Source organism: Endocarpon pusillum, assembly GCF_000464535.1.
Source record: "Endocarpon pusillum Z07020 unplaced genomic scaffold scaffold5604, whole genome shotgun sequence".
Lineage (NCBI taxonomy): Eukaryota > Fungi > Ascomycota > Eurotiomycetes > Verrucariales > Verrucariaceae > Endocarpon > Endocarpon pusillum.
Genome location: NW_006916529.1, coordinates 50251 through 66567, shown reverse-complemented (window position 1 = coordinate 66567; position 16317 = coordinate 50251). Strand labels below are relative to the sequence as shown.

At 49.2% G+C, this 16317-nt stretch overlaps 7 protein-coding genes across 7 annotated transcripts; 2 read left to right on the top strand and 5 right to left on the bottom strand.

The window, feature by feature from the left end:
- Positions 1–1981: 1981 nt before the first annotated feature.
- On the top strand, positions 1982–3059 carry EPUS_07851 (uncharacterized protein; the record flags this gene model as incomplete). Its single annotated transcript, XM_007806729.1, has 4 exons — positions 1982–2271; positions 2333–2431; positions 2483–2488; positions 2561–3059. The coding sequence occupies 4 exons, from the start codon at positions 1982–1984 to the stop codon at positions 3057–3059; spliced, it is 894 nt and encodes a 297-aa protein (XP_007804920.1).
- A 655-nt stretch (positions 3060–3714) lies between these two features.
- On the bottom strand, positions 3715–5224 carry EPUS_07850 (uncharacterized protein; the record flags this gene model as incomplete). Its single annotated transcript, XM_007806728.1, has 6 exons — positions 3715–3968; positions 4045–4332; positions 4397–4688; positions 4739–5038; positions 5095–5132; positions 5185–5224. The coding sequence occupies 6 exons, from the start codon at positions 5222–5224 to the stop codon at positions 3715–3717; spliced, it is 1212 nt and encodes a 403-aa protein (XP_007804919.1).
- Positions 5225–6225: 1001 nt separating this feature from the next.
- EPUS_07849 (uncharacterized protein) lies at positions 6226–8722 on the bottom strand (the record flags this gene model as incomplete). Its single annotated transcript, XM_007806727.1, has 2 exons — positions 6226–8132; positions 8182–8722. 2 exons carry the CDS (start codon positions 8720–8722, stop codon positions 6226–6228), a joined length of 2448 nt encoding a protein of 815 aa, XP_007804918.1.
- A 461-nt stretch (positions 8723–9183) lies between these two features.
- Positions 9184–10089, bottom strand: EPUS_07848 (uncharacterized protein; the record flags this gene model as incomplete). Its single annotated transcript, XM_007806726.1, has 1 exon — positions 9184–10089. The coding sequence occupies one exon, from the start codon at positions 10087–10089 to the stop codon at positions 9184–9186; it is 906 nt and encodes a 301-aa protein (XP_007804917.1).
- Positions 10090–10421: 332 nt separating this feature from the next.
- On the top strand, positions 10422–12079 carry EPUS_07847 (uncharacterized protein; the record flags this gene model as incomplete). The annotated part of the gene is made up of 4 exons (XM_007806725.1): positions 10422–10772; positions 10819–10828; positions 10925–11724; positions 11801–12079. 4 exons carry the CDS (start codon positions 10422–10424, stop codon positions 12077–12079), a joined length of 1440 nt encoding a protein of 479 aa, XP_007804916.1.
- A 543-nt stretch (positions 12080–12622) lies between these two features.
- On the bottom strand, positions 12623–13824 carry EPUS_07846 (uncharacterized protein; the record flags this gene model as incomplete). The annotated part of the gene is made up of 3 exons (XM_007806724.1): positions 12623–13068; positions 13150–13443; positions 13506–13824. 3 exons carry the CDS (start codon positions 13822–13824, stop codon positions 12623–12625), a joined length of 1059 nt encoding a protein of 352 aa, XP_007804915.1.
- Positions 13825–14180: 356 nt separating this feature from the next.
- On the bottom strand, positions 14181–15554 carry EPUS_07845 (uncharacterized protein; the record flags this gene model as incomplete). Its single annotated transcript, XM_007806723.1, has 1 exon — positions 14181–15554. One exon carries the CDS (start codon positions 15552–15554, stop codon positions 14181–14183), a length of 1374 nt encoding a protein of 457 aa, XP_007804914.1.
- Positions 15555–16317: the final 763 nt, after the last annotated feature.

Below are 16317 nucleotides of genomic sequence, written 5' to 3'. Positions count from 1 at the left end.
AGCTTGACGAGCCGTAGCTGTCCATGAATGGGGCGTCATATTAGCTGTGGAATTGTTTGACGAGTCGTTCACTCCCTGAAGATCAGGTTTGCGGGGAACAAGCCGTCCAATGTGTCTATGTAAAAGCGAGTCGCCAGTCTTCGTCCGTACTTTTTCGAGTATGTAATACTGACCAGAGGCTTTTCCAACCACTTCTTGAATGAAAAGCGCCCCGTCCCTTTCGCGAAAGACACGGTGAGGGTGGACAGACGGGCATAGAAAGGAGTCTAGTTAATATGTGCCAGCTGTAGAGACAGTAGAATAAACACTGGCCATCATTTCCCAGCAACAGGGGCACTTCTCAATTCATCACCAACAACCACGCACTCGACGATTAAGCCACCAAGTCAGTAAGTTATTCCTATTGAAGAAGACGGGGGATGGTCGAGGCTAAGGTTTGGGTGTGGGGACCGTCGACACTTGGTGTGATCGCGTCTTCAACAAGGACCAAGGTATCTGTGACGCGACTGGGGTGGATCTAAGGTATCCAGCCCGCAACGGCGGCGATATGAGGTGAAGAATGTCATTTGTACTCAAGCATAGCCGTCAGAGTCACCTGATAAGGTGGCCTCCCGCCGCTCCAACACACGACTATCTATCGATGCACAATCTCCCGAATTGAGTAGTTGTGAAGTCTTTACGTATCCATCCTTGCAGGACGATAACAGTATCTGCCTTCTCGAATTGGTTAGCGGCCCTGTCTTTGCTCCTTTGCAGTGCAAGCGGGTTGTATCCAGGTGAATTGTCAACCAGTCCTACCAGGCTTTGTTATATGCCTGGGGTGAGACTCCAAATACGCATTAAATACTGGTAGAAGGTGAATGTCTTCCGATAAGTGCGAAACTTGACAGAGCCTTGCGAAGACTTCGTCAGACCGAGCAAAATCTGTGTCTCTGGGTCGATGCAATCTGTATCAATCAAGACGATACCGCCGAAAAAGAGAATCAGATCTCCATGATGCTCCAAATATACCAGTCAGCCCGACGGGTCATTGTATACGGGGAGAGCAGGCTGATCACAGTGAACTGCTTTCACGAGATTGAACGTTGCCGCGGTGTTAGGGTGGTAGAGTGAGGTTGAGATACTTGTATAAGGACAGGGACATGGCCTAGCGTTGGCGTCCGTTCGCGCTAAATCACTTAGGCTACACCTAACGTACAGAACCACTTTGGGAGACAGCCGGGCACCCTCGAATCTCAAACACTAATTACTCCACCAATATAGCTTCATATGAACTCGGATAAGGAGCATCTGATTCAGAATGCGTTAAATGACGTAATAACATTAACAATACGTGTAAATAGTGCGTGTAAATACTGCTTGGCATACAGCATGCATACCCGGCAAAATAAGAATTTAACGCCGACAAAAGTTGGTCTGTGCTCAGTATGCATGCAGGTTTTTCGGAGCATGCACCGATCTACGTATTATCCCTGACAGCCAGAGCAGCAGCAGCTCCGAAGTGGACGCCAGCTTTTGTAACACTTATGGAACGCATACTACGGTAGGAGGCAGAAGTAGCCATAGCTCGGCGCTAGTATCTTTACCGGGAGACGGCCTGCAAACGAAATAGCTAAACCCTAAATACTTAAGCGGTTTTGCGATGACCAATAACTATGGGTCATCGTCTAAGAAGCTTTTAGACACCATTGTAGCGCTATATCAGAACTAGCTGCTACTAGCGCCGAGCTATGGTTACTTCTACCTCCTACCGTAGTAGTACCGCGGCACGTGTGATCTGAAGGTTCTCAGCTTGGCCCCATGCATATCCACGCTCACATTGCTCTTTGCTCTATATCGACTGCTCTGATGTTGATGGTGGTCGCTCGCTCAAGCCAAACCTAGCCATGCTACTTTCACCAGCATAGTCATTCCACTCGCAATTGAGGAGCTGAAAAAGCGAAGGACCCGGCCTCTAAACCAAGTACCTTCAGCTGCGACAATGTCTATGCCCGACGTACCCTATATCAAGCAGCAGCGAACATGGATCGACAAGCGCGGCAAGGAAAAGCAGGTCCCGATGAGGGTCTTCTGTCCAGGTCTCTCACGCACCGGCACCTCATCCTTGCGAGTCGCGCTGTGGGAGTTGGGGTACGAGGCATACCACGGCTGGTCTTTATTGGAGAACCCTCCCGACTCCGTGCTTTGGAAGGAAGCCATGAAGGCGAAGTTCGAAGGCCAGGGACGCTTATATACGAAGAAGGATTTCGACTCCTTATTCTTTGATGTTGAGTGAGTGGGTGGTTTCATCATGAAAAGTCGCTGCCAATAGAAGACTGATAGCGTATTACAGTGCCATCATCGACGTTCCCGGCAATCTCTTTGTGGAAGAGCTGATCGACGCGTATCCCAATGCCTTGGTGGTCATGACCACACGAGATGTAGATTCATGGTAAGATGGGAACCATCTTCTTGTGCCTCGAACCAGACTAACGCCAGCTAGGTACTCGTAAGCATTTATACCCAAATCTCACGCTTTCGAGAATCCCCAAAAACATCGCTCACCAATGGACACCACCAGATCCTCCAAAGCAACCATAGCACCCTCTAACAAACCCCGTCTCCTCTTCCCTCTGCTCTGTGCATTCGACCGCGCCGTCGGCCTTTACCTACCCACCTGGCTCCAGGCCATGAAATACAGCTTCGGCGACGACTTCGCCGCGAACGGCAAGGCCGTCTACGCCAAACAGCTCGCCCTTGTGCGCAAGAAAATGTCCGACGCCGGCCGCTTAAACGAAAATGAGTACCTCGAATTCAACGTCAAAGAGGGCTGGGAGCCGCTGTGCAAGTTCCTAGGCAAGGAGGTACCCAAGGATGTTGAGGGAAAGCCGAAGCCGTTCCCCCACGTCAATGATCGAGCTACAACTGGGCAGATGTTTAAACCGTATTTTGTGGCCTTGTTTCAGGAGTTGCTGTGGCAGGCTGGAACGGTTGTGGTTGCTATTGCAGTGATGGCAGGGGCATTGTGGTTGGGGAGTGAGAATTGGGCAAAGGTCTTTGAGGGTGACAAGTCGTTCTAGGCATTCATATGTCCATCCCTTACGTAAGTTCAAAGAAGTAGTAGGTTATGGTTTCTATTTGCGCTTCACCAGGAAAAGTAATTACAGGCCTTTCAAAAGGCACGACGGCGGGCTCCTCTTTTCCCTGTTCCTGTTTAGGGAAACTGCTTAATTCCGGACTATTGCCACATTATACTCAAGCTCAGATTCTGACGTGTCACTCCATCTCATTCCACTACTACGTCTTCGTGTTTTCATCCAATGTACGCATGGTCTACGCACATTTTTTAGCGACCGTGTTGAAGCAGCTGACGAGAGTGGCAGGTAACCCCCCGCCCCCTTCTTAGCAGGCCTTCAGTAAGGAAAGCAAAAGTGAAGCTAGTTTCTGCCCTCCACAGCAAGCTGTTCGACGGATGGTTTGTTAGGAACTGTAAAAATAGGATGGAGCCTCGGACTGGTCCTCTCGAAAGCAACAAATAAATATATTACTCGGTGCCACCGAAAGTCTCCGCCCAACGCTAGCTGATGTTTCATAGTGGTTGACAACTATGGACCTCAATACTCGGCACTACAGCGGCCATCGCTTATGAAATCCTACATCACTCTGACGGAGACTTCTCGGCGGCACCGAGTACCTACTCGGGTCAATCAGCGTGATAAGTCATGCGTATCTATCCTAGGTTCCCTTTCCAGCCGTCGGCTTATTAGCCCCCAGCTTGAAGATGGGAGACTGCATCAGCAATTCCCAATCATGAGCTGCGTGTGCCTGCTCCAACGTAAGCAGGACCTCCTGGCTGGCACGGGGCCGCATCTCCGTTTCGTATTCACTGATGGCCTCTGCCAGAGATTTCTTGCCGCTGTGCACTGATTCCATCGCCTGAACGAGGAGCGCCGCGTCTTGTAGAGCGTGGTTAAGACCTTGGCCCCGGTCTGGTTGGGTCCATTAGTCCTCATCCGTTATGGAAAGATTGAGTAGGATTGATGAGGGGCTGGTAGGTTAACTCACGTGGCAGCATTGGATGAGCGGCATCGCCAGCAAGGGTGATAGTACCGTCATGATTGTCCCAGTCTTTTGGCGTCCAGTAAGTACCTCTGTCTACTGGCAAGACGGCATCGTCACTGATGGCTGTTCCTGCAGTTCGCCAGGGGTCTGCATATTGCGAAGCTATCTTTTTCACGTGCTTGACTCTGTCCCGTGGATCTTTGAGGTCTTCAACTGACGGCGCGCCTTTCCAGGTAATTGCACTTTGGTATTTCCAGTCTTCGGGTTTATCTGGGTCTTCTACCTCGAGTACTGCAAATATATCGTCAGCAGAGATGCAGGAGTCAATTGGCAGCGACGGCATTTCTACACTCACTGGCAAGTAAATAAACATTTCCGTGCTCTGGATGATACGCGGTCTTGATGATGGGATGAACGGCTCTCAACTCGCGAGCTTGCTCCGCCGTATAAGAGTAAGGGAAGTTGAGGATGCTGATATCCGTACCGATTTGTCTAGCATTTTCAGTCCCGACCAGAAATTCGCGAACTCGTGATCTTGAACCGTCACAACCAATCAGGTTGGAGCCAACCGCCTTGAAACCGCCCTCGAAGCAGGCAGTGACCCTTCCTGGAAATTCTTGTTGAATGGACACCAGCTTTCTTCCGTACTGTCACACCTTTCAGTAGGCTGAAGACCGCCGAGAACAGCGTCACAAACCTGGATATCAACGCCCTCTGAAAGCAGAGCCTTCAACTTTCGTCTGGACACCCGTCTAGGCATGACACCTTGCATGGCCAGGATGACCTCACCTGTCTTTCCATTGCAGACAGTGTACGTATTGTCGGCCTGGTCATAAAAAGGATCACAATTGCACTCTCTTAGCCGAGCTTTGAGTTCTGGCGAGAGGACTTTATCCAAGTATTCTCCGCCCCAGTGGAGATTCATGCCCCAGTGTCGGGAGCGAGTCTTAATCGATTCGGCTGTCTCCCCTTCGAAGACAGTGTAGGGTATTCCAGCCTACATCGGGAGTCAACACCCAACGAGACACCACTCCTACTTTGAGAACGACTCACGGTCTTCAGACCTTGTGCTAGGAGCAGGCCGCAGGCTCCTGTCAACGAGTCAGTCTAATACACAGCCAAGCACATGAGCTTCTAGGCTACCTGCTCCAATAATGAGAACTTCGGTGTCAACTTGATCCATGAGTCTGTCCGCGTGGCCAATATGTCCAACGATGGCTATTACTTCGACTGCTATCTTAGAAAGAGTGGATCTGATAAAATGCGGGACTTTCTTAAATGCTGGCAGAGCTTCGCGTGCTGTCTCAGATTTGTAAGGTTGGAGAAGGATTGATCCTACGTGGGCAGGGGACACCCTGTGTACTACGTACTACCCAAGTACTACAGGGGAGGCCTGCAATAATGTTGTATCTAGCGCTAGTATCTTTGGTCTATAACATCTTCCTGACAGAGCGGCTAAGTTCAAGCAGCAAAAAGTCATCTTTTTAGTTCTGTTGATATGAATTTTGACAGCATAGACTGGTAATATAACAATCATATCACTTTGACGCTGTAACCAAAACTAGCTGATACTAGAGTTCGCCTTAGTCTATTTCAGGCCCTTTGATAGTGTATTACAGTATCAGGCTGAAGGATTCATATCCCAGTGCTGGAAAACTACTAGTCCTGGATAAGCCATCATCACACTGCGTTGCAGAAGCTCCTCTTGTCGAAATCCACAAAATCGACTTGATACGATACAGCTGGAACATTATAAGCCTAGCGGTTTCGTGCGGCAGTCGTTTTGAAGCTCAAGTACCAACGCCAAGCCATGAATCCTTGTGCCTCATACTGTAGTACCATCGTTCAGCTACAACGGAAGGGATGATTGCGGATGACTGGCATCTGATAGCTCCGTATCACCTGAGGCCTCGGTGTAGATTCGGGTAACATCATTGGGTTTGCGGCGAGAGCCTGCTTGAGGTCAAAAGTGATTGGAATCGATCGAGAGCCGCTTGCAAACGATTAGTGGGCTCCTGTGAAGACGCGACGTTGATCTCCAAGAAATAGGAACACTGTTTCACGTGTAAAATGATTACGGTGCAATGCCAAATCACGAAGGTAGCCCTAGAGGACTTGTCTGGGATCGAGTACGTGTTTTGCAATGTTCAAAGCCTTTTCTTCGAAAGCCATTAGCTTCGTGGTTCAGATAGGATGGCCAACTGTCTCTTCGGCGTCTGTACCTGCGACTATTGTATCACCGTAGACTGTGATTGGAATTGAAACTTCGAATGTCTCGCATTGCAGCGTCTCTACTGCCGCCAATATTGTTCCGCGTTCGTCTTTAGTAACGCTCTCCAGGAGCTCCTTGTCGTCGGATTGCTCCTTATCATCGACAGATTCCGTTGCAAGTGTGGTAACAAATTCAAACCGTATTGCCCAGTCCAGGTTCACACCACTGGTCAACAACGTAGGTGAGGCAGTGGTCGGTATGGACAGACTGAAAACTATTCTCTCTGCGAATAGAGTGTTCTCTGATTGCAAACGGTATACTCTTCTTGACAACCGTGTTATACTTGCTGCGGAGCGCAAAGCAAGGGCTGGGTTCACATTCTCGGTGGACTCAAGAGAGCAACGTAGAGAATAGCAGGGCATTTGAGGATTGGAGAAATCGACTGAAGCGGTCACTGACTCCCCCAGCCGGTACAACGTACGATCTAGAACGATCGTAGCAATCCTCTTCCCATTTCTGGCAATATCAAATCGGCTTGAGCTTTGATGAGAAGACGAGCTCTGCTTGCTCAGAAGGATTGCCCTGTCGATCGCTTGCTTGGCCATGCTGCTGCCATTCGTTGTTAAGAGGTATCTAAGGGGTTCAATCGTAGCGCTAGACGATTGACGGCGACGACGCTTGTTAAGTAAGCTATCGACATACGTCAGAAACTCTTTGGTCGAACCCTCGGTGCTTTTTCCGGGTGCATTCGGAGCTCGTTCTGGGAAATTCGAGGTTGAGTCGACTGCTTCTGATTGTGCGGTGTCTTTCAGGATCACATACGGCTGCATTAGATCGTGGCCAAATATCTCACCGTCCTCGTTAACCCCGCTGAATACCTTGAATGGGATGTTAACGCGCCTCACCGCCTGCGCAGCCTTCGCCTTGGGAGCCACTTGAACACCAATAGTCAAATTGTACATGATTTTGATAGACGTGCCCTTGTAGCTGGCTGGGAGCCCTCTGGGCAGGATGTAACGGAATGAAAAGCTTTTCTCCTCTCCCGGAGCTAAAGTCAGGTCCACGAAAAGAAGAGATTGAGGAGTGGATAACAATGGGATGGCACGGGTTGAGGCTAACCCCTTCATCTCTTTGAGGCTGCTCAGGTCCGCTCCTCCTAGAAGACCACCAAGGGACTCGCCAATGCTGTTTAGGGTGAATCCGCCAAGAATTCCACCAGCGTTCGAGGAGGTCTGAACACCGACAACACCACCACCGGCCTGTCCTCCTAGAAAGCCTTTACGCTTGACTTCTTCGAAAGGTGTCTGATCCACGAGAGCCCCGTCTAAAGTGAAGGTGGCATTCACCTGAGCATAGCCCATCAACAGCGTTTCGCTGATCCATTTCGGCTTCGAGGTAGAACTCGCTCTATAATGTTGTCGCATTGGTGGAGACCGAAAGACATGCCTATCAAATGAGTTTGAAGCCTGTTCCGATAGCAAGGTCTCCTGCGACGGGTTGCTGAGAGAGCGAAAATCTCCACTACTTCGATTGCTTCCAACAACGCTGGTACCAGCTAGAACTTTGATTGCCTGTCCAAGACTGCCCATTGTTTCCAGCGTAAGCGACTTCGCCGTCTGAAGCGCTTCGTCGGTTGACTGCGGATTTGAGCTCGGTCGTGAACGATCAGTAGGCGGAGCGGCAAGTGACGTTTCTTCAGATGCAGAAGGGAAATTGAAACCCTGTGGAGGTGGGCTGAGCTTGCGACTTCGACTCCCAGTAGAACCAGAAATACTTGCATGTTGAGCATCTGCACAATCTTTCCGTCGCGGTTTTTGCGGGCGGGAAAGAAGGTTACCTTCGTTCTGAATAGAAGCCTGAAGTTCAGGAGTTCCAAACGCTGTTGTAATGGTAAGGTAGAATTCATGAAGCGAAGATAGAATAGTCACCTGAGGAAAGCTCAAGGTAGTTCTCATCATTCCCTCTGTGCTGCACTTGAAGACTGGCTGATCGGCCATGGTTTAATGTTGGTCGGGACCGTTGTGGGAGAGTAGGTCTTTGTCCTTCATCTTTTCCGGCATCAGGAGAACCCAGCGAGATGATGGACACTGATCTTTGATGATTATCAACGGGTCCGGAACGAGTAACAGGAGATGCTGTCCATGAGGCTGATCTCGGAACGGGGGAGGCTATAAACGGGATGTTGAGCGAAGCATTGTTTCGATGACCACTTTTGGATGCCTTCCTCGCTCCATGATTGTTGATTGCTGTAAGTCGAGGGGTTTGCGAGCTCAATGATCCACTTTCTCCTGAATGTTCGGCAGGGTTTGCAAAGGGAACCCATCCTCTGGGACGCCATGTCTTGGTCTCCGAAGTGATGTCGTCTGGTGTGTTAGCCACATTCTTGAACGTAATGATGCTTTGTATCTCTTCTCCAGCAAAAATACTCTGCTCTTTGAAACGGACGAAGACGTGAATGTTTGACGACATCATCAATGTTCAACCAGTCGAAAGCACCAGTATGCTCGGCAGTCATCACTAAAAATTCGAGAGCTTTATCAGCCATATTCTTGATATTTCATAATTGATAAAAAGCTGCTTCGTTGACTTCGCCAACATGTAATCTTGAATATTCTTGCTGAGGAGGAGAGTAGCGCAGTGCCAGGGGAGTAATTGGCTACCCCTGAGATCGAGGCATCTCTTCCTCCTTGACCAATTATTACATAGCCATTTTCAGAAGATGAGGTCAGGTATCAATTCGTTGGCGCGCAAACTCAAGGATCATGCATTTTCTGACCAACGGTATTATTAAATGTAAGAGGTCTGTAGGTGATCTCATCATCTACATGCATAATGCTACATAGAAGGTCTGGAAAGCTATAACAACCTGAGCATCCCCTCTTGCTATTCTACTACGTCCTGCTTGATGTCCATAAAGCAGTCCACTCCTTTTACGGACCAACATTTTGTATCGGTGGTATGATATCATCTAAACTTTCTGGTCCCTCTGGCTTCCTATCCTTCGTTCGCTTGGGTCTCAAGCCCATTTCAGCTTGCGCATCCCAAATCCGATCGTGTCTCTTTGCCCATCTTGCACGCCTCTCTTCCATCTTCTCTGGCGACGGCCGCCACTTGCTCTTCAATATTCTCCGAATCGCTTCTGGCGAAACCTTAAACTGCTCAGCCAATACTGGAGTAGTATACTTCTGCGGGTATTGTTCATGTAAAGCTCGAATTCCCTCCATTGTGTCAGGTGAGAGCTTTTTTCGAGGACTCCACCCTTCTTCCCCGAACTTTTCTTTTAGCGCATCCTTCTGAATCTGCCAATGTTCTCGTGGTCTTTGAAAGTCTTCATCCGCAGCGGCTTGAGGCTCCACTCGCTTTGCGTTCTCACCCTTTGAGCCGGCCGTACGGTCATTCATTGGTCCAGCGTCTGAGTTTTGTGTAAAAGCGTGGCCTATATGCCGGTGCAGATCTGGTTTTTCTGATTTCCTGTACGTTCTGCCAGATGTAGCTGGGTCTGATGATCTCCTTTTTTGTAATCGTCGAGTTCTATCTCCTCCCTCCACAGAATTCACTTCGATGTGGGCGGGTTGCTTTTCAAGAAAGGGCGCAGACACTGCTTCCTTGGCCCTCCGAAATCGTTGTTCATGACTTCGTCCATCACTGATGTCAGCTTCGATCTGTGCAGTGTGTTCGTAAGAAAGAGGATGAGGAGATTGTGTCCTAGATTTTGGCAAACGTGGTGAAACTGGTGCTGAGACGATTCGGAGGGAGCGGCGTGTTGGAACGACCACGTTGCTCAATCGGATCACGACTGACAGAAGCCTCGTAGATGCCTGGAGTTTTGGTGTCATGGCGGGTTCGGTCTGGGGTATGCGAGTGGGGAAGTTGTTAAGCTCTCAAGCCTTTGATGCAACGGAGCCGCTGACTTTGTCAGAGCTCCCCAAGTAAAACATTTACCAATTACCTTTCGAGAATAAAAGTTCAGGGGTCAACTTGCAGATGGTCCGTGCGCGATGACATCGTCTACTAATCGTCTCGATCGGTATGTGGACTTCAGTACTACTACGTAAGTTAGTAGAAGTAATGACATTGTCGACTTGTGTCCTCCGTATAATGCCACCAATCACCACAATGGCATTCTCCATTCTTCATACTTCGCCGACCACCACGTCGAGAGAGCTAGATGGCATGGTCGAACCCTTTTCGCAGAAAAGATGAGAACACAAGGACTCTGTGGGGTTACACATTCCAGCTTACAGAAGACCATCTGAGCGAAGAGGAGTCTCGTCCCCTCAAGTACTCATACGACAAGCTCGGTGAAGAATGTCTCAATATTCTGAATGAACTGGATTCAGCAACAAAGTCTGAGAATGTGTCTACGAAGACGGAAGTGCAAGACCCACTGAAGCCACGGCGAACGAAGCCCAAACGTGATCTGTATAACTTGCTCGAGAGTCATGTCCAGGATCACCCAAAGCTGCAAGAACTATGGACGCAATTGAATACTATACCAGAATGGGTAGACTGGGATCAGGTATGGCACCAGAGTGATCTCTGTTGCACGAATTGACAAGTCTTAGATATCACGAGGTGTGTAGCTACATCAGCAACAGAGCTTCATCAACGATTTACCGCTTTCTAAATGCCATACCGACTTCGATTCGCTGCTGACCCAGTGATACTTAGGGCAAGAGGTCTTTTATCGATATGGAGGTGCCACGCTTACGGGTCTCGCATACCAGTCCCTCCTTGGAGGCATGGCGGCAAACCGGGTCGTTGAAGTCCTAGCTCGCACAGGCGGCTTCGATGTAAAAGTCGCACGCCATCGTCTCTTCGAAACCACTCAACATGTGTTGGAATGCACCAAGTCCCTGGACTCGATCCAGCCAGGCGGTGCAGGCTTTGCTTCCTCCATCCGAGTCAGGTTACTGCATGCGGCAGTCAGGCAGCGGATCCTGAAGCTCGAGCAAAGCAGACCAGGATATTACAACGTCGATGAATTTGGCGTCCCCATCAACGATCACGATTGCATAGCTACGATCGGCACATTCAGCGCGACTATCGTCTGGTTGAGCTTACCGCGTCAAGGACTTTTCCTTCGAAGGCAGGAGATAGAAGACTACATTGCATTGTGGAGACTGATAGCACACTATACGGGGACCCCTACAGACCCCTTTAAGACCCCAGAGAAAGCAAAAGCAACCATGGAAAGCATAGTAATGCGAGAGATCGATCCAAGCGAGACATCCAAGATCTTGGCTGGGAACATCATCAAGTGTCTAGAAGCCCAACCACCAGCCTATGTTTCAAGATCTTTTCTCGAAGTTAACGCCAGATGGTTGAATGGAAATGAATTATGCGACGCTCTTGGCCTCGGGCAACCATCAATTTACTATTGGGCGCTGATGGGTGGCCAATGTCTTTTCTTTATGGCCCTCTGCTATATCTACCGCTCGTTCAGATCGCTCGATCAAAGAAAAATCACCGTAAGTTCAATCCCTAATCCGACACCTTTGTCTACCCCTTGCCCCTGTCGTCGAACATTAACACGTCTGTATGCAGGCCCTCCGCAAGCTCTTCTGGACCGTCATCGTTGAAGGCAAATACGGGCTCGGCGAAATAACCGTCTTTGACTTCAAATACGTACCTGATTTCCACGTCACGACTGAAGCTGGAGGCGATGAAAAGGGTCAAGCCGGGGTCAGGGAAGATGGTGTTGAGAGGAGAAACCTGCAAGCTCTACTCGTTGGTATTGCTTGTGGTGGTGCGGGTGTCTACTGCAGCATTATGGTCGCTTCGAGTATTCTGAAGCGGCTGCCGAGTTTTTGGTCTTGGTCGTGAGGTGAGTCCGCGCATGTACGAGTAAACTTGTGTAGCTACTATCGGGTAAATGGTCTCCGAAGGCTAATATTTTATCTGGCATATAAAATATGGGGAGTTCGCAGCTTGGAATGCCAATCAGAATACCCTCGACTTGGTCTAGCTAGAAGCATCAGCCCTGTATGGAAGCAATGCAGAGCTACCACTATAATGGTCTGCCATAACCAAGTCCCAGGTGCGACAACAGCGGCAGCGTCTAGTGGAAGCACCTGGGAGCGCGCTGGTTATGCTGAGATCAACTTCAATTTATTAGCAGTTCTGCTTCTGAATTCGCTACTTGCGTCAATTGAGCAAGAGGAGCTCTCTCTTTACTACCACCAAGAATGCAGCTACGTGAGCCTCCATCGGCACCAAATTTCTGAAGCTGCTTCAACCCTGTACACTTCTGCGTATTTAACAAGACCAATATCAGCTGTTGCAAGCAACTGCAATCTATATCTCCTTCAAACCCAACTTGGCGTTATCTAACGGGCGCAAGGTGATCTTCCCCGCACGACTCAGATACTAATCCTTTTCCATAGCCACCGCATCCATGCTCTCTCGCATAATCACTTGGTGTTTGTGAAATAGCCTTGCTGGGAACGTAATGTACTCTGCCTGAGCGACCTTGCTCCCTAGACACGCTCTTGCGCCGTCTGAGAATATGAAGAACTTATCGCCCACTTGCCTTGTTTTGTGGGCTGCCACAACCTTCTTCTCGGGTATAGTAGCATCTTCCGCAGGAGCCGCAGCTGGTGCTTCGACCCAGCGTCTGGGATCCAAAGTCAATAGTGAGGACCGATAGTGTTCCGAGTAATGCGTGGCAGGTGAGTGAGGTACAGGTGACAACCAGCAGGTAACAAATATGGCGTGGTCTCCCCTGATGATGGAGAGGCAACGCTGGTATAGGTGGCTTCGTGGACCAATTTCATGATCAATAACCACACCGGGGAAGAGGCGGAAGGCTTCTACTACAAGCACATGTCAGTCAGGCCCAAGGAAGTTCGTATTCAATGAACGCCATGTGCAAGGACGTCGTCACCTTGTTATACATACCATGATGTCATATGTGTATTGCAGCTTTTCGAAGTTGTCGCCATAGGTCAGTTCTGTGCGGCCTGCTTTTGCAGCATCTGCGTATACCCGGTCTATCTCACCCATCATTCTCGCCTGCAGCTCCGGTAGCAGAGCCAAGACGATGAAATCGTAGAGAATCGCATTCGCGGTTGTTTCATAACCTGCAAGCAGATATATGAACACGTTACCCATCACTTTGTCCTCGGTGAATGCATTTTCTCTTTCTTTGCCCTGACCGTCAACGCTAGCTGTGGCTTCTGATGCTGATTCTTCCAGAATCGAGGTCCAAAGACCACCCCGTACAGACTGGGATTGATGCTCTTCGTCTCACCAATCCTCCTTCTTTCGTTGCGGATCATCTTCCGCAAGTATAAGCTGAGTTGACTATGAGCAGGTGCGGCATTCCATTTGGGGCTTAGACGCAGTAGACATTGCGGCAGGAGCAGAATGGATATCATATGGTGCGTGGTATCGTTCATGGCTTTCAGAAAGCTCATTTTGTATCCCTGGGGCATGGAATCACTGGTGTCCTTCAAGTTCGAGACCCAAGCTAGACGTCTTTCAAACCCAGCAAGAGAGATCACTGCAAGGGTCAAGCCGTTTACGTCAAGCTGGAGCTCTTGCGAAGAGTATTGGGACCAGGACGACATTACCAAGCGGATTTGATGCATAGCCTCCCTCTACAAGTTTATTTACGCCAGAAAAGCCGCCAAACGGAGAGCCGTGATAGGGAGGTGAAAGCGGTACGTCTTTTCTTCAGCAGAGCGCGCACTCAGCAAACGATCTAAGCTGAGTGGTCAGAATTGCGTACTTCAGGAGCCACAGCTGGACACTCTGATCAATCCTGGAAGTTGCGGAGCTTGCGTACTAACACTTATCTCCATGAAGCAGAATTGGAGGTTTGGCCTCTACTACATTCAATCCACAGGTATATTATTATCAAAATACTCGCATTTGAAGATACAGAACATTATATATATCAACGGCAGTTCGTAATCAGCAAAAATTATTTGGCGCGTCTCGACCGTTGGCGCCATACGTACCGCGACGCCAGCCCCAGCGTCAGCGGCACTGCGCATGCGAAATAGATCCAGATCCACTTGCTGACAACGAGATGCGAGTTGCTGTCTCTTTCAAAAAATACCATGCTGAAGAAGGCGGCAAGAAAAGTCCCTGGCAAGAAGAGGTAGGTGACAAGACTGATGTCGCGCATGATCTCGGTGTCCATCAATGCTGCAGATGCGAGGTCAATGTTGGCTTGGTTGTCACGTTGTGCAATGAGCGAATTGATGATGTGGAATTGGGCCTCAACCCTGATCCTCAAGCCTCGCGTCTGATGAAGCTGAGCAGTGACTTGACTAAGGAGCTGCAATAGCGCATTGCTCAGCGCTGCTATGTCTCGAGATGGTATTGGTATGGGTGGCGCTGGAGAGGTTTCCAAGGTGTTAATGAATTGTTTCCATTGATCTTGCGCGAATTGGAAAAGATTTGCAAGATTTGTTGCCGTGGTAATAGTTCCTTGGATGCGATCAGCTGCCTGGGCGATGTCCTTTGTCAAGGTTAGTTCTTGTGGAGCCAGCGGCTTGATCGTGGGGGATGCTAAGCCGTTATATCCGGTCTTACTCTCAATTGCTTGGGTGGCATAATCTAGCTGCCAACGGTAGTCGTCGGTCTGGTAAAACCAAAGGGCGAGGAGAGCCAGTATGACGTTGAAGATGTGGATGTTTGGTACCCCTTGCAATCTTTCGATCAACTTCTCTGCGTGCAATTCTCCGTCAGTTCCGGCATCTAGAATGATACTGGAGCCTGTATGAAAATCGTAGCGTGCATAGATGAAGTGCTCGGCGTTGCTCCAAGTCCCCAGCTTGAACCAAATATGATATGCACAAGGTTGATCCGCAGGAAACGGTAGGTTACAAGCATGTATACCCCCAGAAACGCATGAAGAAACGTAAATACCATGGCCGCCATTATTGTCATGAAGTCCTTGAATCGCTGGTGGAAGAATGTGGAGATGTTCCAAGAGGTTATGCCACCTTTCGGAACGGAGCTGGATTTCACTGTAGCTAGCTTGCAGAAAGACGCGACGCTTTTGCTTGACGAAAATGACCACAGTCCCACCTTGTAAAGGGCTAATGGATGTAGTTGCCCGGTCTTCTTCAATGGAAGTTGAAACCAATCGTCGAACCGTGCCATCTGTGGCAAACCAGAGACCTGACAAATCCTCTTCTCCACTGGACGGGTACCGGGTATCGTTCGTCAGAAGGCGCTTCACACGTCCAATGTCCACCATACCAGGGACAAAATATTTGGAACTTGCTGGCCATTGTGGCCCCGAGGCCAATTTTGGCACTTGAAAGTACGGTTTTGAGTCGGTCATTTTGGGACTTTTGTGTTACAGTTTCCAGATTTGTTGGTACAATCTACTATTCCATATGTCGGCCGCGAGTACGTCTGGCTCTTTGATGGCTGTACTTTCCTGAAATACTAATTGTGGTTTTGGGAGATCGACTTGCAATAGGACCACGAACGGAGTGACGGCATAAAGCTGAGTGGAAGAGCTGAATTCAGGCCTCGAGGCCATAGTGTCGCGCTGACAGGGTGACAAGGCTGCTCGGTTTCACAGAGTGTGCCAAAATAGGCAGTAGTAACTTGCTGCCCTGGCCCTGCCTTTGAGATACTGGGGCGGGAAGATCAATATTATTCAGGATATGGTCTTTCAACACCTGATTCACTGGGTCATGAAGACAGAACAATAAGCTCCACTGTTGTTTTGAGGCGAAGAGACAGGATTAGAGGAGGGTCCCTCCGTTTCCCTGAGAGAGATAAAAGGCTGGATCGCAATTCCAAAACACTAATACCGCATGGATAAGCACCAGCAGTAGGCAAATTGTCTGCCTTAGGATTGTGAGATGGCCTCAATCCGGAGGCTTCTTCATTGCATAAGATCGGTGGTAGGTTGGTTGTCTCAATGCTTGTATGCCGCCATTTCCCTTCTTTCCGTTAATCCACACCCAAATTCAATTCAATTTTGACCTCGTGTATGTGCTGAGCATCAATTTCTCAGTACGTTTCAGCATGAGGCTTATGGTGCTACCATAGGATCTTTTAGTCGTATCTTGTCTTCATCCTCACTACCTCGG